This window comes from Symphalangus syndactylus, chromosome 13 (assembly GCF_028878055.3).
Source record: "Symphalangus syndactylus isolate Jambi chromosome 13, NHGRI_mSymSyn1-v2.1_pri, whole genome shotgun sequence".
Classification (NCBI taxonomy): Eukaryota; Metazoa; Chordata; class Mammalia; order Primates; family Hylobatidae; genus Symphalangus; species Symphalangus syndactylus.
This window is the reverse complement of record NC_072435.2, coordinates 33,979,518-34,006,058: the sequence shown is the minus strand read 5'-3', so window position 1 is coordinate 34,006,058 and position 26,541 is coordinate 33,979,518. Positions and strand designations below refer to the sequence as shown.

At 54.2% G+C, this 26,541-nt stretch overlaps 1 protein-coding gene across 1 annotated transcript in view; it reads left to right on the top strand.

The window, feature by feature from the left end:
* ELAVL1 (ELAV like RNA binding protein 1) overlaps positions 1 to 26,541 on the top strand; it is a 43,869-nt gene that overhangs the window by 10,684 nt on the left and 6,644 nt on the right. Inside the window, exons 2-4 of the mRNA XM_055236263.2 lie at positions 3,255 to 3,442; positions 13,993 to 14,096; positions 21,259 to 21,412. Of these exons, the coding sequence (XP_055092238.1) occupies positions 3,271 to 3,442; positions 13,993 to 14,096; positions 21,259 to 21,412 (430 nt within the window). The 5' untranslated portion in view covers positions 3,255 to 3,270. The remainder of the gene's footprint in view (positions 1 to 3,254; positions 3,443 to 13,992; positions 14,097 to 21,258; positions 21,413 to 26,541) is intronic.

The window sequence follows — 26,541 nt, the reverse complement described above, 5'->3', positions numbered from 1 at the left end:
TGATTAAACTCTGTAGGTCCCGAGCTGCTACTAAAAGTTGAAATTTAGCCATTTCCCATTAACGAATATTTAGAATTCTATCCAGTTTTATACTCTTATGAACTATGAGGTAGTGCCTTCCTTGCACTTTTTGTTTTGTTTTGTTTTAAGACAGGGTCTTACTCTGTTGCCCAGGCTGGAGTGCAGTGGCGCCATCATGGTTCATGCAACCTCGATCTCCTGGGCTCAAGCGATCCTCCCTGCCTTTGTCTCCCAAGTAGCTGAAACTATAGGCATGGGTCACTATACCCACTAAATTATTTTATTTTTTGTTAAGAGTCAGGGTCTCACATTGTTGTCCAGACTGGTCTTGAACTCCTGCACTTGGGTGATTATTTCTGTAGAAAGATCCTGCAGTTGTGAGTCAGAAGGTTGTACCATCTCATACTCAGATCAGTAGCAGGTGATCTTGCGCTGGATTTTATTCCATGTGACTGGCAGAAAATAGCATCTGGTTTTCTTTTGCATTTTCCTCATTGTTCATGAAGATGAAGTTCAGTGTCTTTTTCTGGACTTATGAGCCATTTGAATTTCAGGCCTTGATAAATTGCCGCTCACATCCTTTGCCTACTTCCCTCTTGGTTACGTCTCTTCTTTTATCCCATACCAATTTGTAGATGTTCCGAATCAAGTTTTCCCAACCTCAGCAGTACTGACATTTGGGGTTAGATAATTCTTGGTTGTGGGGCCATCCTGTGCTCTGAAGGATGCTTTACAGCTCTCTGACTTCTACCCACCAGATGTCAGTAGCACCCCCTCCCCCTGACCCCTGGCTCTGACCAAGTCACAGTAACCAAAAATGTCTCCAGACATTGCCCTGTGTCCCCTTGGGGGCAGAATGGCCCAGTGTGAAAACCACAGGTCTAAATAATAGAATATGCAGTGAATCTTTTCTCCAGGCTACTCCTCCTTGTCTAGGTCTATGATGCCTTTTGCTGTACAGAAGTTTTTCATTTCATGGAGTCTCACTTTTCAGTCTTTTTTTCTATGGCTTTTGATGCTAACCTACTTTTTAAAGAGCAGGGAGCATAGGACATCCTCAAATAAAAGAAATGCTTGGAAATTGTACTGATTTTGCACATCGTCTGAGAGTAGTAGGAGGGTAGGGAAGACCTGGATGTTTCTACCAGGAAGAAAGAAACCAGACCTAATTCTTCCCTCGGCGTTGATTCAGGGAGTAGGTAGGAAATCTCCACATGAGAGGTGTGTTCAGATTTTTATGTAACTGCTGGCAAGGCTATTTTTAAAGAAGGCCAAAGGCGCGTGACCGTGGGCACTGGGTGTTCAAATATAACAGAATTGAGCAACAGGGATCTGGGGAAAGGGGTGGGCTCTCACCGAGACCTCCAGGCAGGTGGCCATCCACAGAGATGACTGCCTGTGTGTTTAGAGGCAGGGATGAGGGGCCTCTGAGGAGCGAGCCCAGTGTGCGGTGCACTTTCAGCAGGGCGGGCTCGGCATGCTTGGCCGCATTGATCTGGACTCTTCTCCAAAGTCATCACTGGCTCTGATGTTTACACTGAAAGGAAAGACTTCAGCAACTGAGAAAGACATTTCAAAGCCTGCAAACTGTGAAGACCAAGTTCCTCTGACTGGTAGAGAAACCCTCACCTCTTTCCAGCTCAGTCACTGCATCTTTGGGAATAAACAGGTGCAGAGGACCATTGCCTACCTGCCCCCTCAGCAGCAGGGTGTCCAGGGGCGGGGTTCAGGTACACCCCACAGGCTCTGGACATGGGCAGAAAGCAATCGGAAATCTGGAATTCTCTCGAGAGACAACCCAAAGGCTTTTTTACAGGATCTTAAATTGTGGTGCTGGAATTGTTTGTAGGTCTCTCCGAAGCCCTCTTAGTGAACTTGGAGTTATTCTGTTTTGTGTCCATAGACTCTTTTTTAGAGCAGTTTTAGGTTTACAGAAAAATTGTGAAGTGGAGAACACTCGTTCCGTAGCATTACAATGAAGTATTGACTGAATAAAATTTTTTTAAAACAGAAAGAAGCCGGACACAGTGGCTCATGCCCGTAATCCTAGCACTTTGGGAGGGTGAGACGGAAGGATTACTTGAGGCCAGGAGTTCAAAATTAACCTGGGCAAGATACCATCTCTACAAAAAGTTTTAAAAATTAGCCAGAAATGGTGGCGCATGCCTGTGTTCCCAGCTACTCAGGAGGCTGAGGTGAGAAGATCGCTTGAGGATCTCCCAGGAGTTCAAGGCTGCTGTGAGCTGTGATGGCGCCACCACACCCATTATTAGCATCTCACATTCACGTGGTACCTCTGTTATTCTTGGTGAATCAATATTGACACATTATAGTAACTAAAGCCCGTAATTCAGATTAGAGTTCACTCTGTATATTGTTCATTCTATGGGTTTTGACAAACATGTATTGTCACATCCACCATTATATATCATGCAAAATAGTTTCACTGCCCTAAAACCCTGACAATCCCGTGTTCCACTATTTGTTGTCCCCCCCACCCTGAGCCGCATCCCTGGCAACCATTGATCTTTTTCTCTGTAGTGTGCCTCTTCCAGAAGGTCGTAGAGTTGGAATCATACAGTATATCACTTAACAATATACATTTAAAGTTCCTTTAAATGTCTTTCCTGGCTTAATAACTCGTTTCTTTTTATCATCAAAAAATATGCCCGTGTGCAGCTGAACCACACGAATGGAGTCTGTTTATTCATTCACCCATTGGAGGAGATCCTGGTTGCTTCCAGGTTTTGGCAATTATGAGTGAAGCCGCTGTGAACATCCACATGCAGATTTTTGTGTGGCTGTAAGTTAACATGCAGCGTAGAAAAGAATCTGTAAGTGCAGGGCCGGGTGCTGTGACTCACGCCTCTAATCCCAGCACTCTGGGAGGCCGAGGCAGGTGGATCACCTGAGGTCAGGAGTTCGAGACCAGCCTGGCCAACACAACGAAACCCTGTCTCTACTAAAAATACATGGCAGATGCCTGTAATCCCAGCTACTCAGGAGGCTGAGGTAGGAGAATCACTTGAACTTGGGACGCAGAGGTTGCAGTAAGCCGAGATTGTGCCACTGCACTCCAGCCTGGGTGACGGAGTGAGACTCTGTCTCAAAAACAAAACAAAAAAAAAAAAAAGAAAAGAAAAAATCTCTAAGTGCAAATGCAGTTACTAGTTTTGCCTTCATATACTGCAGTATGAACATTTTGAATTTACTTGCTCTTTTTCTCTTGGCAGATTTTTGAAAAATACAATGTCTAATGGTTATGAAGACCACATGGCCGAAGACTGCAGGGGTGACATCGGGAGAACGAATTTGATCGTCAACTACCTCCCTCAGAACATGACCCAGGATGAGTTACGAAGCCTGTTCAGCAGCATTGGTGAAGTTGAATCTGCAAAACTTATTCGGGATAAAGTAGCAGGTAAAGAAATGGAGGCGTTCTAGTAAACCGGGTATTGGTGGCTGTCCGTTGGGCACTGTCTCCTTTGCCTGTGACTCCGTGGCATTCCTCAGTGCAGGGTAACTACAGCCTTGAAACAATGGCTGTGAAGTTTCATTTTTATTTCAAACTCTGTCCATTGCTCTTGTATAAGATCGGACATAAGTTCCCAAAAGAGGAAAAATTCATTGTAAGACAGAGAGCATGTACAAAATAAGACAGTGGGAGGAGAGGAAGGAACCAGAGACAGGGCATTCTGAGAGCTGGAAGGGGCTGGAGAACCACAGCCTGACCTGGCTTGGCCTGGGCAGATTGATTGGGTCCCATGTGTGGAAGGGACCCTGGTGAATGTACTGTCCAGGGCAGGCGCAGGTAGGCCTGCCCCTGTCTCTCCAGGCCCCCACGCTTGGTCAGGCCCAGGTCAGCAGAACACCGAGGACCTCGTGGACAGCCCTTCGTTATGTTTGGGCTGCTCTGTCTACTGTCAACGCCATCAACTTGAACTCCTGCACCATGCTGAGCTTGAACTCTCAGAGGGGCGGGAGCCTGGCAGCTAAAAGCCCTGCTGTTCCACTCCCTCACAGTGGGACTTCTAAGCCTTTGTGTCCCCATCCAGAATGTGGAGATTGTGGCTCCTACATCCTGGTGGTCTCTACGTCGTAGGTGTTTGCAGAGGTCCTGGCACCTGTGAAGTCCCTCCTTACAGAGTGGCCTCTATTCTGAGAGCGTGGCTTCAAGGACTCTGGAGAGAATTACGGACAGACCATGTGCGGAGCTCTCCTCCTCCTCCTCTCCCAATGGCCCCTCTTCCTCCTCCTCCGTCTACCCGCCCCCACCCCCCTGCCTTCCTTTCTGTCTCCGCTCTGCTTTAGGAAGCCAAGGAGTGGCCAGTCCTCTCGGGGCTCTGGCTGCCACCCTGGATTTGGGGACTGTGATTCCCTATACTGAAAACTCACTTCAGGCTGGGCACGGTGGCTCACACCTATAATCCCAGCACTTTGGGAGGTCGAGGTGGGGGAGGATCACTTGCTCAGGAGTTCAAGACCAGCCTGGGCAACGTGGTGAAACCCCATCTCTACGAAAAATACAAAAACTTAGCTGGGCGTGGTGGCCCGCATCTGTGGTCCTGGCTATTTGGAGGGGCTGAGGCAGGAGAATTGCTTGAGTCTTGGGGGTTGAGGTTGCAGTGAGCCGAGATTGCACCTTACCAAGCACCGCTTGATACTAAAGTGTCTTCTACACTTTAGCCTGGGCAACATAGTGAGACCTTGTCTCCAAAAAAAAAAAAAAAAAAACAAAAAAAAACGAAAACTAATTTAAAAGTTAATTGCTGGGCACGGTGGCTCATGCCTAGAATCCCAGCACTTTGGGAGGCCAAGGCAGGCAGATCACTTGAGGTCAGGAGTTCGAGACCAGCCTGGCCAACATGGTGAAACCCTGTCTATACTAAAATTCAAAAATTAGCCAGGCGTGGTGGCGCACTTCTATAATCCCAGCTACTCAAGAGGCCGAGGCAGGAGAATCACTTGAAGCTGGGAGGCAGAGGTTGCAGTGAGCTGAGATTGCGCCACTGCACTCCAGTCTGGGCAACAGAGTGAGACTCTGTCTGAAATAAAATAAAAGTTAAAAAAGGTTTCTATTATGAAACATTTCAACCATACATGAACATAGAGTGATGTGTTGAACCTGATGTACCCATCGTTGCACTTTATCTTCAACATTTCCCCAGTAACCTTAAGACACCTGACCCCCGAATGACTCCCAAAGAGCCTGTCTGGCCGCTCTACAGGGAATTAGCTCTTCAGATGCAGGCACTGAATAAGAAAGCCTTCTCTCCTTCCAACTCTGAGAGTCTGATTTAATAAACACCTTCTCAATAGGGATTTTACGCAGTATACAAACTTGAGCAGTGTTAGAATGTTCTAGAAGCCAGCATCTCTCTCCTGCTCCAGGAGACCATCCTGAATAAGAGAAGGGTTTTAAAATTCTCCTGTGCCACTAACAAGTCTCACCTTTTTCCTCTGACTTTCTGATGGAAGGAAATTTTCCTTGATATTCCTGAGCACAGGAGATTTTGCAAGCATTCCCGTGGAATTTGCAGTCATTCTCCTGCAACCTGACTTCTTTGTCTATTCCCTTGTGGTTTTCACAGGAATGTGAGCTATGCTAAAGGAACACCTAGATTTGGCTCAGTCTGGAGAGAACTGGTTTTGAGAATCAGTGAAGGCTGCAAAAGTGTAATTTGGAAATTATTTCAGTTCAGAGGTGAGCCTGTCTTATCTTTGAACAGTAGTTAGTAACTGGCACACCAGGAGTTGTGGAGTGGCTGGGCCTGGGCTTTCATCTTGGCCCAGCCTCTTGTTAGCAGCTCTTCAAGTGACTGGAGCTTTATGGAGAACATGCTGCAACCTGGCTTTGCTCAGCCTGCCGCCAGTGTGGGCAAACCTCTTTGCTGGCAGGGCCCGGGGTGCAGCGCTAGGTCTCACCACCACTCTCCCCAGCCAACGGCTTTCTCCCAGCCTCCCAAGACAGCCTCTCACCCGGCCAGGCAGGCACCCCAGCGAATCTGATCCCTGGCCTAGTTCAGCTCACAACACGGTGTCCCTGAGCCCCACAGCAGCCATTTCCCCATTTACCCTCCTCAGTCCTCTGACCACCCCCTTCACCCTCAGCTGATGACCACCTCCCGCTTCGCAGTGGAACTAACAGCATCTCCAGCTCTCCAGCCCCGATCCTCCCTTCCCTTCCCTTCCTGGCTTCCCAAGAGCCTCAGGCTCTCCAAGTGCCCGCTTTTCCTGGGCTTCGAGTGTCTTGAAAGAACTCCTTCCAGACTTCCAGCTTCCTCTAGCTTGGAGTTCCGCCACGTCTGTGGCTCCTGACGTCAGGGCTGGACACCGCACTGGATGCTGCAGGGTGTTGAGCAGCATCCCTGGTCTCCACCCACATGGTCCCAGTAGTGACATCCCAGTGGTGAAACCCAAAAATGTCCTGACATTGCCGCATGTCCCCTGGGAGACAGAGTCTCCCCTAGCGAGAGCCACTGCTGTGTGTGTTGGCCTCCCACCCACATACTGTCCCGTTCCCTGTCTCCACCTCCTTCCAGAAGCATCCTCTCCCATTGGCTTTCAGGAGCACCTCCTCCTCCCACCTGTCTAACTGCCCCTGAGGCCGTGCCCTGTCTGTCTTTAGCACCTTTTCCCAGCCTTTGACTCAGCTGGTTATGCCAGAGGGTTATGCTCAGAGGGTTATGTCATTCTCCTCTTCTTCCAAAGCCGACACTCAGGGTGGGCAGAGTCACCCCATGGCTCCCATCTGCCCTCTGTCTGCCACCTCCTTTTTGACCAGAAAGCTGTCCTGAGCTCCAGACGCCCTTGACCCCTCAAATTCAGTATATTCGAAACTGACCTGACTCTCCCTAAAGCCAGCCACTCGTTTCCAGTTGTCTCCACCTTAGCCGATGGCACCACCATCCACTTGGTAGCTCTGCTCAGAAATCTAGGAGTGCCCTTGGCTCTCATCCTCCTGGGTGTTTCTTCAGTCCATCCCTTTCCCCTCTCTCCTCAGCCACCATTCTAGCCCAGGACACCACTGCTTGTGGCCTGCGCTGTCGTTTTGGCTTCTTAACTGGCCTCCTATGCTCCCTGAAGACCACTCTCCTCACTGTAGCAGAGGGGCCTGTTTGACAGCCCGCATGTGACCCTGTCACTCCCCTCCTCAAACCATTCAGGTCCTGGTCGTGTTTGCTTAAGGAGGCCTCCCCTGGCCCAAGTGTCAGATGCTCCACTGTGGGTTCCCATGGCACCCGGGCCGACCTGCACTGTGGGGTTTCCACCTGGCACTGAGCTGGAGCTTTCCAGTCCAGCACATCAGTATCTCTCCTGGAGGGAGGAGCTTTGTTAATCTCCGTAGCCCTAGACATAGCCAGTCGGTGTTTGCAGAATGAAGGAAGGAATGAAAGAATGAGTGCTGCTGGGGATGGGGGAGACTGCAGATCATCATTCAGCAAATACTGGTTGAGTGCCAGCCATGGGCTGGGCACTGGTGGTGGGAGGAAGGAGGGGTGTGGTGATGGCTGGGAGGAAGGGACTGTCCCACGTGCTGCCCTCAAGACTCAGAATGTTTCTGGCTGGCCTGGCCCTGGTCCCTATGTTGGGGATATGGCGTTGGTTGGTTGTTGGCTGTTCCACCCACAAACACCAGCTAAGGAGGCCACTGCAGCACCCGGTGGTCCTGCCCGCTGCCTTCCTGGGCAGCCCTGCCCCGGTGTCTGGTCTCTCCACAGTGGCCCCATATGTCCCTTGGGGGATCAGAAGGAATAAGCCCTCTACCCTCATGGACGGCCTGTCATGCTGGAGCCACCGGGCTGCAGCCCCATTCACGGCTTCTGTCTTGCTGTGTGTCTCTGGTCGGGTTAAAGCCCGCACCCCTGCCCAAGGCTTTAACCACATCGCAGAGGAGGGGTGTACCGAGAGGGTAGGGACACCCCTGGGCAACTGCCCCCTCTCCCCACTCACTGCACCGCCCCCTGCCCCGAACCCCCCAGGGAGGCCCTACTCTTGGGCGCTCGTGATTCTCTGAACACTGTTCCCTCTGCAGGAATGCCCTTCCGGACTTTCCCAGCCTGACGGCTTTTTCCTTAGTATGAGTCATGTTTGCTCCTCACAGAAAAAAAAACTTAAGCATGAGCCAAGCAAAAACAAACAAACAAAAATCACCCACAATCACACCGCTGTTAGCTTTTGGGCACATGTCCCTCCAAACGATTTTCTTTACGTATTCGTGGCCATAAGCAGTCACGTACTTCTACAGAATGGGCTCTTCCCTCAGGCTGTGGATGAACTTTCCTTCCTGTATCTGGATGTTTTTCCACTTCACTGAACATCTCGCGATCCCATCATCATCGGTCGCATAGTATTCTGCTTCCCATTTGTTGATATTTGAAAGCCCCGCTGAGATAAATGTCCTGGCACAAATCTTTGCTCACTGGTTATTTCCATAGAAAGTCTTCCTGCCTGCGAAGCGGCAGATGGGAGAGCGCACCTTTTAAAGGCTCTTGGTCCCTGTCGCTAACTCGTTCCCTAGGGGACGTTTAGTTCACCCTTCCTTCTGTCTGGCCCTGCTATCCGCTAGCCTTGGCGGGATTTCTCACCTTTGCCACCCTGTGAGGGACGAGCGACATCCGATCAGGGTGATTCCTGTTTCGAGTGAAGTTCATCACTGTTTCTATTTAGTAGTTGTTTGTACTTCTTTTGTAAAATACCCTTCTTGTCCTTTGCCTATTTCTTTTCTTTTGCAGACCTTTGCTGTTTCTTATTTATTGCTGAATTAATTCACTCCCCACCTCCAGTCTCTGTCTCTCAGTGAAGTCTTCCCTTGAGCCTTTAAAGAGAGAACTCACAGGACCTGCCCTCATGGTGCAGAGGAGGGCTTCACCCACAGGGCACTAGCCCCCTCAGCCCTGCACCACATGTCAGGTCAGGGCACTTCCAGCTGCAAGAAGCACTGAGGGATGGAAGCATTGTGTCTGGCAGCGTAAGACAAGGAAGCAGCTCTCCAGTCTTAAACCTCATCCAAAGAGAGGGAGAAATGTGTTTGGAAGTTCGAGAGCACTGGTCAGCGTTTGTCCAGTGTGGGCGGGGTATGGGTGCCCAGTAAGGCAACCATCATGCTCCCCGCAGAGGCAGCTTTGTCTTCTCCAGGCAGCAGCTTTCAGAGTGCAGTCCCTGGACCAGCAGCAGCATCAGGATACTTGGGGAAATGCGAGTCTCAGACCCTGCCTTGTGGCCAGAAAGGGTGAGGAGGCTCTTCCTCCAGTTGAAGGAAGTGAGAGCCGGGCGTGCACTGTCCTCCGGGACAGCCCTGCATTTCACTCCCGGGTTCTGCGTCCTGCATTCCTCCCTGCTGGTCTCCTCCTTCCTGCTTCCCTGTATCTCCCACCCGCACCCTCTCCATCCCATCTCCCATCCCAGGGGCCCCGTTTGCCCCCCAAGCACCGACACCAGGCAGGCCCTCCACGGCCTGTGCAGGAGCCAGGCCCCTCTGAGCTTGGCTCCCTGTCCTCCTGCTCCCTCGCAAACCCTCAGGCCTCCTGTCTCAGGGCTGATCTCCCATCTCCAGGCAGGGGCTCTGGAAGGCTCTGCCACTGGTGGGCAGGAGGAGCATCTGTAAGGAGTTTGGAGTTGTGGATTCCCACACCTGCCTGACATCCTGGGTCCCGGTCTAGGGTAGGGGCATCTAGGGAGCCAAGTTGTTGCCTTGAACTCCAGATGCTCCTGGTGCAGGCGGCTTGTGGACCCTGCCTGGAGAAACAGTAATTTGGGGGCCCGTTTCCACTTCTCCTCTGGAGGCCTCCTCTCCTCTGCATAACCATGGGAAGCCCCATGTCCCTCATGTACTGGAATCACTAGGGAGCTTTAAAAACCACTGAGGAGGCTGGGGGCGGTGGCGCATGCCTATAATCCCGGCACTTTGGGAGGCCAAGATGGGAGGATTGCTTGAGCTCAGGAGTTTGAGACCAACCTGGGCAACATGGCAAAACCCCATGTCTACAAAAAATTAAAAAATTAGCCGAGCATGGTGGCATGCCCCTCTAGTCCCAGCTACTTGGGGGGCTGAGGTGGGAGCATCGCCTGAGCCTAGGAGGCAGAGGTTGCAGTGAGCCGAGATCGTGCCACTGCACTCCAGTCTTGGCAACAGACTGAGACCCTGTCTTAAAACCACTGAGGCCAACTGGCAACCCCCCCACCTCCTCCTTTTCTGACTTCATTGGTTGGGGGTGTGGCCTGGGCAGTCAGTGGTGGCTTGGAAAGCTGCCCAGGTTTGTTTGTATTGGAGGCAAAGGTGGAGGTGGGTGGTCAGGTGCTGGACAAAGCCCTTCCAGTGACGGCCTCACCCAGCATGTGGAAACCAGGGCACCTTCATCCCTCACCTGCCTGCCTTCCCACTGCCTCCAGGCATCTACCACAGAGAGGAGAGCAGATTCTGGTGATGAAGCCAGGCCTTGACTCACAAGGTTCAGCCTGTAGGGAGGTCAGGGGCCTGCCCCCACTACCAGTCCTCTGGGTGGGGCATTCCTCTACTGCCCTGGCCTGTGCACATAGCTGCATCTCCCATCTGGATTAGATCATCAGCCCGCTGGCTCCACACTGGCTCTACCCTGCTGCCAGTGGCCACCTCCTAGGCCCTTGCCACACGGGCCACCTCTACTTTCTGGGAATACACTGGCATTGTCTCTGCCTCGGAGACTTGGCACCTGCTCTTCTGTCTGGAATGCTCACTCCAGCCACACAGAGAGGTTTTGTTTAAAATATCTCCTCCGCCATGGACCCTCCTGACCCCTGTCTTAATGCTTGTCAGTTTCTCACCACCATGTTGTCTGACTTGTTCCCAGGGATGTGACAGCTTTCATGACGGCAGTGACCGTCCGCTGTCATGCATCACTAACCCCCAGCCAAGCACAGGGCCTGACACATAGTAGGTGCTCAGTTAATGCGTCAGCTCCTTGAGGACAGAGAAGAGCTTGACCATGGAAGGTGACAGGGGCCGCCCAAGGGTGTGCGACTCCCTCGGTGATGTTGGCAGGCTTGGGCACATGTGGTGAGGAAGAGCATATGGCAGAGACAAGGGCCAAAGGTGGGTCCTCAGGGCCCGTGGGTCTCCATGGAATGGACAGGGAGTGAGGAGCCTGAGAAGGGACAGACAGGGAGACGGAAACCTGGTGTGGTTTCCACATCCCGGAGGAGGGGTGTCCCAAAAGGGTAGACCCTACCCTGAGCTGCCAAAAGCTCAGGGGACACATCCTGAAATGGTCCCCAGGGCAGTGACCATCCTAGGGGACCAGTCAGGACCACCCAGCACCTGGGAAATGAGGAAGCAGGGACTTGGGCCAAGCAGGGACCATGCTTCTGTGTTGAGAAGAACCGGCTGTGGCTGAGGACACAGAAACGGGGATTGGTGTTCGAGTCCTTACCGGTGTGTGACTTTCTCAAGCAGCGCTTAGGCTGCCTGAGGCGCCGCAGCCAAGGAGGCAGGTGATCCAGGTTTGTGGATGGAGCAGAAAGATGGGGCCCAAATGCAGATGGCGCTGAGCAATTCTAGAGCAGATGTTCAGGAGTGAAAAAAACTCAGCCAGGCTGGCGTCGTGGTCAAGAATCCATATCACAGGAATCCCTGACCCCAGAGGCTGTCCCCTCTGGTCCTGCCCTTGCCATCCCGAGTCCCTCCTGTGGTGTCCAGTGAGTGGGTGTTCGCTTGTACCTGTGCTGAGTGTGTCACAAAGGGGGTGCGGGGACACCTGCCAATTTTACACTGCCGTCTGGAGCGCTTGCAGAGGCCCTGGCAGTCCTGACCTGGCTGCACTGCTCCGTTGCTTGTTCTCCGAGCTGCGATCCCAATTTGCTCCACACGGGCCTGGTCCTGCGGTCTTGGTACTCCGGGTTCTCACTTTGTCCAGGGCCCCAGAGCTGAGTCTCTTAGCCCTGTGGAGTTTTATAAGAAATACGGGTCTAGAGGATCTGATTTTGGTTTTGTTCTTTAGGAATGAGAGCGCCCCGTGCAGAACTAACTGCACATCATTTCTGTAGCTGCTATGTCAGGGCCATGCCTTAAGTGTGGGCTGGGCGCCCTGATTTCCTTCCACGGAGGGCAGTGTGGAAAGGGGTGGGAGTCACTTTATAGCCAAGAAACTTGGCAAACTGACTGCCTCGGCCCAGTGATCGGGGTCAGCACCAGCAGCCATAAGGCACGTTGACGGCCTGTGCCCTTGACATGGTGTGACGAGGAGGGTGCTCCAGCCGTGCTCTTCTACGCCAACACCCGCAGCCCCACTCCAGCCGTGACAGAGACTCCATCAAACCCGATCGAGAGTCTATGGAATGTCCGACCAGTCCTCAAAACCGTCAAGGTCACGAGAAACAAGAAACTGTCATAGTCTAGAGGAGCCTGAGGGTATGTGACTACCAAATGTCACGTGGGATCCTGGATGAGGTCCTGGGGCAGGAAAGAACATGAGGGAAAGACTAAGGAAGCGGCTGGGGCGTGGACCAGAGGTAATGGGAACATTCATCATCACCAGCATTTCTTACTCACGTGCGGTGGTACCGATAGGGGAAACTGGAAGGGGGCCATATGGGAACTTGGTATTATCCTTGTAATTTTTCTGTAAACCTAAAACTGTTCTGAAAAATAAAATTCATTTTAAAAAGAAAGTGGCAAACCTGGGTTAGGCTGTCTGCTGGATTTGTAATCTTGCTGTCGGTGAGATGGATCTGGATGCCCCTGGCCCAGCTGCCAGGAGGATCTCTGCCTCAGTGGGGCTCCAGGCCGCATCCTCTTCGGTGACCTGCTCATTGTCCCGCTCTGCCAGCTGGGGGAATGGAGCAGTGCTGGGTGAGGCTCAGGCCCACAGCAGATGCTCAGCAGCCTTGCAAGTGCGTGGATAAGCTGCGGGGAGACGGGGATTGCGCTCTTCCCTGTGCCTCCTCACTTCCCCTTTAGTGAGAGCGTTTGGCCAAATGTCCTGTGAAGCTCCTTCTGAACCCTGACCCCAGAGGCTGTCCCCTCTTGTCCTGCCCTTGCCCTCCCAAGTCCCTCCCGTGGTATCCAGTGAATGGGTGTTCGCTTGTACCTGTGCTGAATGTTTCACAAAGGGGGTGCAGGGACACCTGCCTGTGACCCTGGTTCTCCCCCAGTGTCTGGCAGGGCTGGGGATTCTCAGCCCCTGGCCTCTCCTTGGACTCTTCTGCCCCACAGTGGGGTCAGACTGGTCTCAGGCTTGGGAAGATAAATGGAACTGGTGGTGGGTGGTGCCAGCAGGCCCTCCTGCTGTGGACAAGGAAGTGGCAGAGAAACAGCAGTGACACAAACTGGGGTCCCACCAGCCTGTCCACTGCTGTGGCCTTCCTCATCCTCACCACCCAGGCCCCACAGAGCGGCCGGCACCCACGGGACTGGTTGTTCAGAAAGATGCTGTCCGTAGCACAGTATTTTTTAAAAATACTCCTTTGTAAATAACTTTTGGGGTTATTTTAATTACAAAAGTAAAACCTCTTGGCCAGGTGCAGTGGCTCACATCTGTAATCCCAACACTTTGGGAGGTCAAGGTGGGGCCAAGGTGGGAGGATTGCTTGAGCCCAGAAGTTTTAGACCAGCCTGGGCGACATAGTGAGACCCCATCTCTAAAAATAATTTTAACAATTAGCTTGGGCCTGCTGGAGCGGGCCTGTAGTCCCAGATACTCTGGAGGCTGAGGTGGGAGGCTGTCTTGAGCCCAAGAATTTGAGGTGGCGGTGAGCTGTGATCATAGCGCTGGACTCCACCCTGGGTGACAGAGCAAGATCCTAGCTCTTAAAAAAAAAAAAAAGTAACCTGTGTTCATTGCAGAAAATGTACGTGTTTGCTAAAGAAAGTAAGAAAGTTTGCTAGCACCTGTAATCCCATTTCCCAAAGGCCAAGCAGATGTAGTGCTTCCCGACCTCCCTGTCCCTCACTCGCAGACGGTTGGCTTACCAGTGTCTTCGTGTTCTCCCGCACAGGACACAGCTTGGGCTATGGCTTTGTGAACTACGTGACCGCGAAGGATGCAGAGAGAGCAATCAACACGCTGAACGGCTTGAGGCTCCAGTCAAAAACCATTAAGGTAAAGGGATCTGATCACCGCCACGTCCATTCCTGCCCTGGGCACAGGTCTATGCTGAGCCCCGCCTAGCCTCACAGTCACTCTCCAAGGGGCTATGAGCACAGCCGCTCCTCAGAGGCTCCCATCAGATACCCTGGTCAGGTGGTGACTGTCCCAGGCCTTACATGGGTGGCACAGGGCCCACTCCCCGCCCAGGGTGCCCCCAGGTTGCATCAGCTCCCAGGCCTCCCCTGTCATCTCTCCTGCCTGGCTCGCTGTGTTCCCATCCCTGGACAGCTCCATCCACCCCCAGCCGCCCAGAGCTCCCTCCGCCCTCCTTAGGGCCAGTTGTAACCCTTCCCTCACCCAGCACCTCACTCAGCACCTACTGTGTGCCCCACAGTGACCAAAACAGATAAATTCAGTGCCCCCATGGGTTGGGGGTGCAGACAGTAAACAAGACAGAGGATAGCCACGCATAACAGGCAGTTGTGTGTGGAGGCTTCACAGCGGCAGGTGACCTGAGGAAGCCAATGTGCAGCAACCCAGGGGCGGCACCTCCAGCAGGGCTGTAGTGGCTTCCTGGGACGAGTCGCAGGTCCTCCAGGTCACACAGATGGATTTCCTCTGTCCTCATCATCTGACCCGCGCCCTTGTGCACTGGGGCTGTCAACCCCGAGCCCCACTTACCCCCGTCCCCACGTGTCTGCCTTCTGGCTCCCGGGTTCGTGGGCAGCTCCTGCCACCTGGATCAAGCCTCGTGTCTTTCCGACCTTTGCTCCCTGGTCTCCTGTCAGTCCTGGGTGCTGCTGAGCCTTCCCTGAGCCTCCCGTGCCCCAGGCAGGCCCCTGCAACTGGGCTTCCTGCAGCAGCCATTGCACCCACCTACCCTCAGTGCCTGCCTTCACAAGATACCCACAGACGTGAGGGCTTCCCGGCCAGAATCCCCTCTCTTGCTCCAAGGCCATTTGGAATGAGATGGTCCTGTGTGAGCCTTTAGATCTGCTAGATTCCCCTGCCCCAGAGAAAGGTGCTCCCTGAGTCACATCAGGTCCCCCTGGGGAGCTGTAAAATACAGATTCCAAGGCCACAGGGGGCCTCCTGAGTCACTGCAGGGTGGGCCTGGGAGCCTGGGTTTTTGCCTGCCCACCAAGAGGGGTCCTGTGACCTGGCAGTGACAGCACCTTCAGCCAAGAGGTGGCCTCTGTCCCTGCCTTCAGACTGCCCCATCATCTTGGTTACTCAGTGGCCAAACCCTCGCTCAGCAGCAGCTCTCCCAGACCCGCCCTGTGCCGCATGGACGTGGTGTGCAGTGGGCTCCCTGAGGGCAGGCGCGCCACTCTTGCCTCCTCGTGTCCAGTGCAGGTCCTTAGAGGCACCTTCCCCGGTGGGGGCTGGTGAGGGCAGCCAAGCGCCATGGGATTCCACCTGAGCAGGGGCAGCGCTTCCTTGCCTCCAGCCCCGGGTGGCTTATCCTTGGCCCTGGACTCCCCATCTAGGAATTCTCTCCCCCATTTAGAAAATGTTTGAAGGTTCTTGTTTCTGAGGCAGCCAGGCTGAGGTGTGGAGCAGAACGGTTGATTATTCCTGTGCAGCTGTTCCGTTTACTCAGATGCAAGAGCCGGGTGCCCAGTGTGTAAACAGGACTCTCTTGCCTCTCTAGGGTTGATGTTGGTGGCAAAGGCTGGAGTGGATGCCTGAGTTTGGAGCCAGAGCCTCACAGGACCCCAGGGGCCCAGGCCTGGGCAGGTGTCCCTCCCTGTCATCCCGGCCATGCATGCAGAAGCCTGCCTCACCTTCAGTGGCCCTGCCCTCTGCTGGCAGAGTCTGGTTCTCGGTGGCTTCCCACCACTGTCCTAGTTCTGCAGAAACAGGCCAGCCTCATGGGGACGTGACAGCCCTAAGTAGTTTCTCCCCAGGTCTCCCTGAGGCTGCCCGGGCCTGGCTCCTCTAGCAGTTCCCCCGGCGCAGCCCTGGGGTCTTCTGTGCTCCAAGTGTGTTCATTCCGCAAACCTTTACTAAGCCCCTGGCCAGTGTCTGGTACTGGGCCAGATACCTTGATACTGAGGGGCTTCAGATCCCCTGCCCTCCCCAGTTTAAAGGTGACTCATCTGTGCAGCGTGATAAGGGCCTGGATGGAGTTGTGCGTTCAACTCATCCTGGATTTTATTGCATGTTGGTCTGATGCCACCTGGTGTCCTGCAGTTCTATTCTGACACCAGTCACCCAGAGTTAGCACAGTGCCCTCACATTTAAAGCCACGGTCCCCAACAAGACCGCCCTCACCTCAGATGCCAGTCACCCTTTGGGAGACGCCGGGCACCTGCACTTTGACCAACTGGCTACAAATTCAGAGGTTCCTGCCACCCCTTCAGGGTGCATGACTCACTAGAATGACTCCTGGAACTCACGCTTCTGATGACAGTTTGTTTATAAAGGTTGCAACTCAGGGCCTGCCAAATGAAGAGCCACACAGGGAGGGTCCCCCAAGCACAGAGCTCACATGTCTGCACCTGGTGGGATCAGGTGCCTCATCCTCCCTGCATGTGACCTGTGCACCTGCCAGGAGGCTCTGTGGAGCTTTGGTGTCTGGCGTGTTTACTGGGCTCATTACGAATGCATGAACGATTGACTCTTCGGCCATGTGATCGAACTCCATCCCTAGCACCCCTTTCCCCTCCCCCATCCTGAAGGTCAGGCCCGTATCGCCCAGCTCACAGCCCCAGCCCTCTAGTCACATGCTTGGTCTTTCTGGTGCCGGGACCCATCCTGAGCCATCACTTAGCACAAACTCAAGTGGGATCCAAGGCCTCCTGGTAACAAAGACAGAAATTCCAGGAGTTTTACAAGCTTCCCCCTAGGAATCTGGGACAGAGACTAGACAAATCCTTTATGACAATACGGGCTAGGGCCAAGCCCTCTGCCAGGTGCTGGGGGTCACTGGCCCGTGATCCGCCCTTGGGGAGCCCAGCGGTGCCCACTATTCTCTGTAAGGTGGTCCCAGGGTGGGCTCAGGAGCCTATAATAGTGGCCAGTGCCAGGGGAGGCTCCCTCAAGAAAGCCAGAGTTGAGATCTGGAGGAGGAGAGGGAGTTAGCCAGGCCAGGGTGGAGATGAGGGTATTCTGAGCAGCAGGACCTGCAGGGGCACAAGGCAAGGGCCACATCCTAGAGGAGACCCAGTGGCCAGGCACATCCTGGGAACTGCAGGCTGGCCCCAAGCCTCTGCCCCGCTCCTCCCCTGCAGGCAGGGCCTCCTGGAGCCTTGTGCTCATCCTGGGCTCTGAGGCCCCAGCCTGGCACAGACAGCCCAGACGTGCCTTGCCTTCACCCTGTCCGCTCTGTCCTCTTTGGTCCTGATGTCATTCCCTTGGTGGCAGAGTGGAGAAGGAGGAGTCCTGTCTCCTCATCCCTGTCTATCTTTTTCCCATAGTAGCAGCCCAGGCAGCCACAGTGGGAGTGGTCCTGCATGGAGGAGACAGGCTGAGCATGTCCCAGATGCAGCTCGGTGTCCCTGCCGGGACGCTGCACAGTCTCTGTGTGCAGCTCTGTATCACTGCCGGGTCCCTGTGTGCCACACATAGCCAGTGCTTACCAAAGGCTGACGGGGGGCCAGACCTTCCATCCTGTATCTCATGTGCCCTCTCCACAGCCCCATAAAAAATGGTCTCCAGATTTGGGTTGAAGAAGCTGATGTTTCAAGTAGTGAAACAGCTCTGCCAAGGTCACAGAGGGATGGAGGGGCAAAGCCAGGGTGTGAAACCGGGTGCTGTGTGTGGCTGCAGGCACTTAACGTTGTCACCTGGAGGCTTCCCCAGCACATTGTGAGATCCAAGCCTCAGGAACCAGAACAGCAAAACTCCTGTCACCCACAGAAGCCAGCGCCGGGGACTGCAGTGCAGATAGGCAGGCGTTCTTCACAGCAGTGGCTACTGCGCACTCCACTCACGCAGCAGCAGTCCCCGGATGCCTGCCGTTCACCCGAGGCTGCTCTGAGTGCTTTGGATACGGCAGGAAACACACAAGTCTGGCCCTCACAGAGTCTATTTGCAAAGTTAAAAGATAAGTAAAATAGATGCCAGGCAGGGTGATGCATGCCTGTAATCCAAGCCATTTGGGAGGCTGGGGCAGGAGGATCACTTGAGCCCAGGAGTTCAAGTCTAACCTGAGCAACATAGTGAGACCCTGTCTCTACAAAAAAAAACTAAAAAAAAAATTAAAAATGTAGCATGTCAGGTCATGATCAACACAATCAAGAACTAAATAGGGACAGGAGGAACTGGGCGTTGATGCCAGTGGAGGGATCTGTGGCAAGCTGAGTGGTCAGGTGTTTGCTCAGCTGCCGTGACAAAGCCCCACAGGCCAGGTTGCTTCAACAGAAGAAGGTTATCAACTCACAGTTCTGGAGGCTGGAAGTCCAAGACCAAGGTGTCAGCAGGGTTGGTTTCTCTCGAAGGCACTGGGAAGGGATCTGTCCCAGGCCTCTCTCACAGCTTCTGGTGGAGGCTGGTGGTCTCTGGCATTCCTTGGTTTAGAGAAGCATCACCCCAGTGTCTGCCTCCATCTTCACACAGCCTTCTCTCCCTGTGAGAGTGCCTGTATCCACATTTCCCGCCTTTCTAAATTGAATTTATTTTTTTCAAAAAAAAAAAAACTTTTGTTTTTGAGGCGGAGTCTTGCTCTGTCACTCAGGCTGGAGTGCAGTGGTGCGATCTCTGCTTACTGCAAGCTCTGCCTCCCGGGTTCACGCCATTCTCCTGCCTCAGCCTCCCGAGTAGCTGGGACCACAGGCGCCTGCCACCACGCCCGGCTAATTTTTTGTATTTTTAGTAGAGATGGGGTTTCACCATGTTAGCCAGGATGGTCTCGATCTCCTGACCTCGTGATCCGCCCGCCTCGGCCTCCCAAAGTGCTGGGATTATAGGCGTGAGCCACCGCACCCGGCCAAAAAAAAATACTTCTTTTTTTTAAAGACAGGGCCTCACTCAGTCACCCAGGCTGGACTGCAGTGGTGTGATCACGGCTCACTGCAGCCTCAAACTCCTGAGCCTAGGTGATCCTCCCACCTCAGCCTCCCAAGTAGCTGGGACTAGAGGTGTGCCTCACCATGACCAGCTAATTTTATTTTTTGTAGAGATGGGGTCTTGCCATGTTGCCCAGGCTGAACTCCTGGGTTCAAGCGATCTCCCACCTCAGCATCCAAAACAGTGGGATCACTGGCCTGCACCACCATGCCTGGCCTAAATTTCCCTCTTTTATAAGGACATCAGTCACATTTGATTAGAGATCACACTATACCAGTGTGACCTCGTCTTAACTGATTACATCCCCAATGACTGTATCCAAGTTGGGTCATATTTTGAGGTCCCGAGGGGTTGGGACTTCAGCATATGAATTTGGATTGTGGGGTGGGGGGAACATGATTGAACCCCTCACTGGATGAATTCTTGAGAATGGGCAGCCAGAAAGAGACCTGATTGAGGCCAAAGAGCAAGCAATGTTGGGAGCTTAGGAAAGATGGTTCTGGCCGAGGGGCCAGGGAGCCCCAGGTCAGTGCATGCCCGCTGTGCGCCAGCTGCTGCTCTGATTCTAGCCTGACTGAACATGACAGTGTCCAGAGAGAAGAGGAAAGCAGAGTTCCCATGGTCCTTGGAGACACCTGTCCTTGGGAGGCATCAGAGCTTTCCCCAGTATTTGGCTCTAGGGCGCTTCTCCCTGGGGCTTCATCCAGGGACGGCAGTAGGTCCGGTCAGTGCCAGCCTCAGCTCCGCTCCACCGGCGCCAGGGTCACAGTTTGGCAGGCCCCCAAATACTGCCCCAGTCCAGACGGGTCTGCAGAAAGCCAGGGCAGGCCCAGACACCAGGGGAGGCTGGGGGCCAAGGCAGCCTCTTTTTCTCTGGGAATAGCACTGGCAGCCCCGACCCACATCATGGGGTGAGCAAGTGTCCCCAGAGCTCCTGCCCACAGGCTGATGGAGGTACCCCGGGCCTGGGAGCAGCACGGCTTCCCCAGAGACCTCATGGGCCCCGTAGTGACATGCTCCCTCGATTCCCACCGCTACCAGGCGGAGCTGGCCTCCAGCCCCACACTCCTCTCCTCGTGGGGCTGTCCTGTTCCCCTCCTGGGCCACCTGCTGCCCTATGAGCAGGGGCAATGTCTGTTGTTCCTTCTCTGGAACATGATAGGAGCTTCTCAGAGGATGGTGTGTGTGTGTTCTCGGCACACAGATTCTGCCCAGTGACTCCTGAGCGGCGGCTTCTCCCTGCGTTCTGGTCTCGGTTACCTTGGCTCATCAGTTCTGTGCCCCTCACTCAAAGGGAACGAGCTTTCGCACAGGTTCAAGTCCCCACCCTTCTCGGGAACACAGCTCCTGCTCCCTCCTCCATATCCCAGCCTCCTGACGAGGCTGTGAGTCCTGCCAGGCTGCCCCTTCACAGGCAGAGGGGTTCCGCCGTGGTCCTTTTCCTCCTTCTGGGCCCATGGGGTCTGCATGGCCGTCAGCGCCAACCTGAGAAAGCACTGAAGACCTTGTCTTGCATTGGCCTCTGGGCTCCCCTCACCACCCTCTTCACAGGAATGATGAATGTACCATTTTGTCAAAGCACCCAGAAGGTTCTCTTCAGTTTTCTTTGATTTTGCAAAACATAAATCCAAAAGGCATGAGTCGTTTAATATTGAACACTTGAGTGGATTTGCATACAAACTCGGGGTCCTCCCAGAACTCACGGCCCCCGTCAGGGCTTCCGTGGCGAGCTTGCTCTTTGGCAGGGGAGTCTCGTGTGCTCCCAGTAGCTCCCAGCTTGCTTGCCCGCTGCAGCATGGGCTGCTTTCAGGCACCAGGACCTATCTGTGGCACTGGCTCACTGTCCAGCACATCAGAGAGGTAGCCACCCACAAGCTGCGGGCCCTCAGTTGCTAGGCTTTGTGACATAGGAGTCACGCCTGCCTCCTTGAGGATGGTGAGCACCCAGTGAGGAAGCGCTGCCAGGCACCCCGGCTCACGGCCCATCCCTCAGTGAGCTTGCCACCATGCGGCTGCAGGCAGTGAGCGTCAGTGATGATAATTGTTCCCTGCATGATTTCTAACACGCAGTGTTGGCTTTTCCTAACCCAACATTCAGCACCCTCCTCAATGCTTTGGCCACATGCCTGTACTAATCTCGGAAAGTGGTTGTGTTCTCAAGGTGTCGTATGCTCGCCCGAGCTCAGAGGTGATCAAAGACGCCAACTTGTACATCAGCGGGCTCCCTCGGACCATGACCCAGAAGGACGTAGAGGATATGTTCTCTCGGTTTGGGCGGATCATCAACTCGCGGGTCCTCGTGGATCAGACCACAGGTACCAGAGGGGCCCCAGATGCGTGGGGAGGGTGTTCTCTAGGTGGGGGCTGGGTTTTCTAGGGAAGGCAGATCACCGTTTGATTTTAAATGTCATTAGTTATTCCGCAAACGAGGACAGCACCAAAATGAGAAGCCGTTGGCTTTGGTTTGAGGAGGCTGAGGAGGTAAGATGGCATTAAAAGAAGCTGGGAATGTCTGGGCGTGGTGGCTCACGCCTGTAATCCCAGCACTTTGGGAGGCCAAGGCGGGTGGATCATGAGGTCAGGAGATTGAGACCAGCCTGACCAACATGGTGAAACCCTGTCTCTACTAAAAATACAAAAAATTAGCTGGGCATGGTGGCGGGCGCCTGTAGTCCCAGCTACTCGGGAGGCTGAGACAGGAGAATGGCGTGAACCCGGGAAGCGGAGGTTGCAGTGAGCCGAGGTCTTGCCACTGCACTCCAGCCTGGGTGACACAGCGAGACTCCGTCTTAAAAAAACAAAAACAAAAAGCTCGGGATTAGGCCAGCATTTCATGTACAGTGAAAACACAAAGAGATTCTAGCACCTTCCCTCAGGCACCCAAATGTCCTGGCCTTGCCCATGAATGGGGTGAAAAGGACACTGCAGGCCGGGTGTGATGGCTCACGCCTGTAATCCCAGCACTTTGGGAGGCCAAGGTGGACAGATCACCTGAGGTCAGGAGTTTGAGACCAGCCTGGCCAACATGGTGAAGCCCCATCTCTACTAAAAATACAAAAATTAGCCAGGTGTGGTGGCGGGCGCCTGTAATCCCAGCTACTCGGGAGGCTGAGGCAGGAGAATCGCCTGAACCCAGGAGGCGGAGATTGCGGCGAGCCGAGATTGTGCCACTGAACTCTAGCCTGGGCAACAGAGCGGGATTCCATCTCAAAAAAAAAAAAAGGATACTGCAGCCAGGTGTGGTGGCGCGGGCCTGTTATCACAGCTGCTCAGGAGACTGAGGTGGGAGGATTGCTTGAGCCCAGGAGTTCACAGCTGCAGTGAGCTGTGATCGTGCCACTACTCTTCAGCCTGGGCAACAGAGCAAGACCCTGTTTCTTAAAAAAAAGAAAAAAAAAAAGGCTGCTGCACATTTGTCCACTGTGGCTTTCATTGCAGGCATTTGGGGTGCAGTAGTCTGATGGCCCAAATCCCCAGAATTCGGATGCCCCTCTCTGGGGAGCACATCTAAAGTGCACAGAGCACATGGCAGTGAATTCCTCTAATGGGTAGGCAATCCTGGCCACTTTGCTGGCCCTCCCAGTCCGTCCTGGCACTGGACGTAGGCTCTGGGCTTTGTGTGATGCCGTCAGGCAGAGATGAGCAGGGGACACGCACACGCCCACGGCTGTGCTCCGGCCCCGCTGCCTGGCTCGCCTGCCGCACTAGGCTAGGAACTAGTGCCCCACCACATCCTTTGCCAAGCCCTGCACATGGCCCTGCCTGGGGGACAGGGAGCTCGGGCCACCCTGAGGGGATTTAGGATCGCTCAGCTCTGTTTGGGGCAGGAGCAGGAGTGTGCTAACTAACCAGGAGGGAAGAGTCTGCTCCCCGAGCCCAGTGAGGCCCATGCGTTGTATGGGTGGTTTTCATATTCTTCCCACACAGACTGTGTGCCCCACCTGGCTGTGATGTTGAAATAACACCGAGTAGTTGGGCCACAGGAAGTCATGCTCTGAGGTGACCTCTTTTTGAGAGAACAGCAGCACTCCCCCAGCAGCCCAGAGCCTCACCTTTCATGTGCACACAGGTGGGGCCTTCCTGGCCTGCAGGCTGGAGGGGCACGCACATTGTCCTGTATCCCCTGAGCAGCGTGCTTTGGGGTGGGCGGCCTTATCAGTCTCTCTCCCTCCTCTCCGGCTGTAGGAACCCCACCTGGCATGCACTGTCCCTGCCACTGCCAGCCTTTGGTCCCGCTGGGGCCCGAGGAGGGGAAGGGCCCCTTTGTATTTCATGGGGGCCCTGGGGGCTGCCTGTAGCCTAGCACAGACTCGCGCCCTGGCACCGGGCAGTGCCGAAGGACAGGGCTCACTCCCATGGCCGCCGCCATTCTGCCTTTGCTCTGGGTCGTGGGATGCCAGTTACTCGGTGTAAACTCCCCTGGTCTGCACCAGAAGAGTCTCCTGTGGTCCCTGAAGTCCCCTCACTTACCTTCAAGTGCCAGCTGAGCAAACGATCCTGTCAGTGGGCCAGTGTGTGGGTTTATTGCCCCCCATTCTGCACTGGGGCATCTGAGCTGGCTGTGCAGGGCGGGCCGGGGGAGCCAACCTCACTGGCCCACAGTCCACTCCCCTCCTCCTCTAGACCCCACATGCACGGCTCTGCCTCGGCCTGTTTGTGTCCAGTATGGCCCTGATGAGGGAAGCCTGTGCTCCACTTGGAGCCCCCAATGCCTGAGAACACGCCTCCAGCCACCCAACTCTCCTGGGGCCTTCCCTAGTCTCAGGCACACACAGGCCACAGGCAGGGGGAGCTCACCTCTGCACACAGCTGCTGGGGACATTGCTTCCTTTCCCTCTGCAAGGTAGTGTCTTCCAGGGTGTTGGGGGCACCTCAGTATTGTGCCCCCAGGGTCGGCTGTGAACCTCAAGGTGGCATAAGGAACCTTTGGCATCTTTGCAGAGCAGTGAGGGAGGCAGAGAGAAGGGAGCCAGGAGGGTCTCCCGGCTCTGCTTCCCACCCCAGGGTGCAGAATTGGTGGGAAGGTGAGGCTCCCATCCCAGGGCTGTGGCTCCCTCTGCTGGAGACAGAGGGTGCCTGTTGCTGGGATCTCATGAGGCCCAAGGCGGCCAGCAGGGAAGAGAAGTGTGTGGCAGGCCAGCCTGTGTGGAGTTTGCCTTCCTGTGACGGGCTTTTTAGTGTTAAATAGATGAGGATGGCCGGGCGCGGTGGCTCACGCCTGTAATCCTAATACTTTGGGAGGCTGAGGTGGGAGGATTGCTTGAGCCCAGGAGTTCAGAACAGCCTGGCCAACATAGCAAGACCCCCAACTCTTTTTAAAAAAAAGAGAGGAAAAAATCCCATCCTGAGCTGACAGAGCTTAATTTTTTTTATTCCTTTGCTTCTATATCCACCTTAATTGTGAACTTTATAGTGTATTCATCTGGAGGTTATGCCGTTTCTTGGACTCTGCTGTTAAATTCTAAAAAACACAAGGGGGGCCAGGTGCCGTGGCTCACGCCTGTAATCCCAGCATTTTGGGAGGCCAAGGTGGGTGGATCACCTGAGGTCAGCAGTTCGAGACCTGCCTGGCCAACATGGCAAAACCCCATCTGTACTAAAAATAGGCCGGGCACGGTGGCTCACGCCTGTAATCCCAGCACTTTGGGAGGCCGAGGCGGGCGGATCACGAGGTTGAGAGGTCGAGACCATCCTGGCCAACATGGTGAAACCCCATCTCTACTAAAAATACAAAAAATTAGCCAGGCATGGTGGCAGGCACCTGTAATGCCAGCTACTGGGAAGGCTGAGGCAGGAGTATCGTTTGAACCCGGGAGGCAGAGGTTGCAGTAAGCCGAGATCGCACCGTTGCATCCCAGCCTGGGCAAAAAGAGCGAAACTCCATCTCTAAATAAATAAAGTAAAATAAAATAAAAATCAGCCGGGCATGGTGGCAGGCACCTGGAGTCCCACCTACTTGGGAGGCTGAGGCAGGAGAATCACTTGAACCGGGGAGGTGGAGGTTGCAGTGAGCTGAGATCCTGCCATTGTACTCCAGCCTGGGCGACAGAGCAAGACTCTATCTTAAAAAAAAAATTAAAAAACACCAGGGGAAGAAAAAAACAAAAAACAAATGCAGAGCCATCTTCAGAAAGTATACATCCATTAAATAATTGAGTGAATTGATATCCCCCTGTGTTAAACAGCATCCCTCCTGCCCCCCTTACTAGAGTTTTCTTCGTTTCACTTAGGCAGTTTGCATTTGAAAGCCACTCTACAACCCCAGACAAGGAACCCACACTTGCACGCATGCCTTCTCTCCACTGGGCCACAGGGTCTTTAGAAACAATGAAGCCATCTGCTTGGAGCCAGCTTCCCTACAAGCCGGCCAGCGTCAGCTCTCAGTCATATTTGCCTAAAGTTAGATTTTCATGTAGGTTTCCAATACTTGACTAAGCTGTCATTCGTGTCGTGAGAGACTCAAAACAGCATCTATCAGGGTTATGTTTTCAGGTGTTCCTTCTGAGCAGCAGCTCAGAAATGAGCTTGAGCCCCAGAATATTCCTGGTACATGTGCATAGCGCTAGGTCTGACCTTACTAAAACTGCTGTCTGTGTGCTCACGGGGGGCCTGCAGTGTCGCGATTGTGGGGGCAGCTGGCGGGACCCTCTGGGAAGTGCTGGAGTAAGGTGCCGCGTGAGGCGTGGAGACAGGACATTGGAACAGTTGGGTGCCCGCTGGACAGGTCACCCAAGACCCCAGGCTGCCTGGCTTTGGTCGTTGTTTGTTACCATGCGCCAGAGGCCTTTGCCTGGAGGAAACCTGACTTAAGACACCCTTTGACTAGAAGTCTTTCTTTTTCCTTAAGAGGTGAGATCTTACTATGTTGTCCAGGCTGGTCTTGAACTCCTGGCCTCAGGCGATTCTCTTGCCTCAGCCTCTGGAGTAGCTGAGACCACAGGCACGAGCCTTGGCCTGGCTTGACTAAAAGTCTTGAGAACCAGGGTGTTTGGGTTGGGCTGTCTGTGACGGCCTCTCCCACTGGGACACACCCACGACTCCTGCCTAGTGATGTCACTCTCAGACTGGCCCCTCAGCTGTCACCTCTCCCACCCCTGGGCCTTCCCCTGACTCCATCGTGTCCTTGCCCCAGGAGAAGGAGCTAGTCCGCTGCTCAGTGTGCCCTCACCCCCATCCCCCTCATCCAGTTCCTAGCCCGCTCCCCAGGTTCCTCAAGGGACGGGCTACTCATGTTTCCCTCCCGGGCCTAGCGTATGGACGGGCAGGGGTGGAGGATAGCCATGCTCTCCTTCCACCTGCCTTGCTCAGCATCTCACACCCATGCCCAGCTGACCAATGCCCCCCACAGCAGGACGGGCCTGAGGTCTCACACTGCTCCGTCCAGGGATTGGGTTCAACTGGGAACCCAGGACTGGCCCTTGGGTGGCTCAGTTGAGGTGGCAAG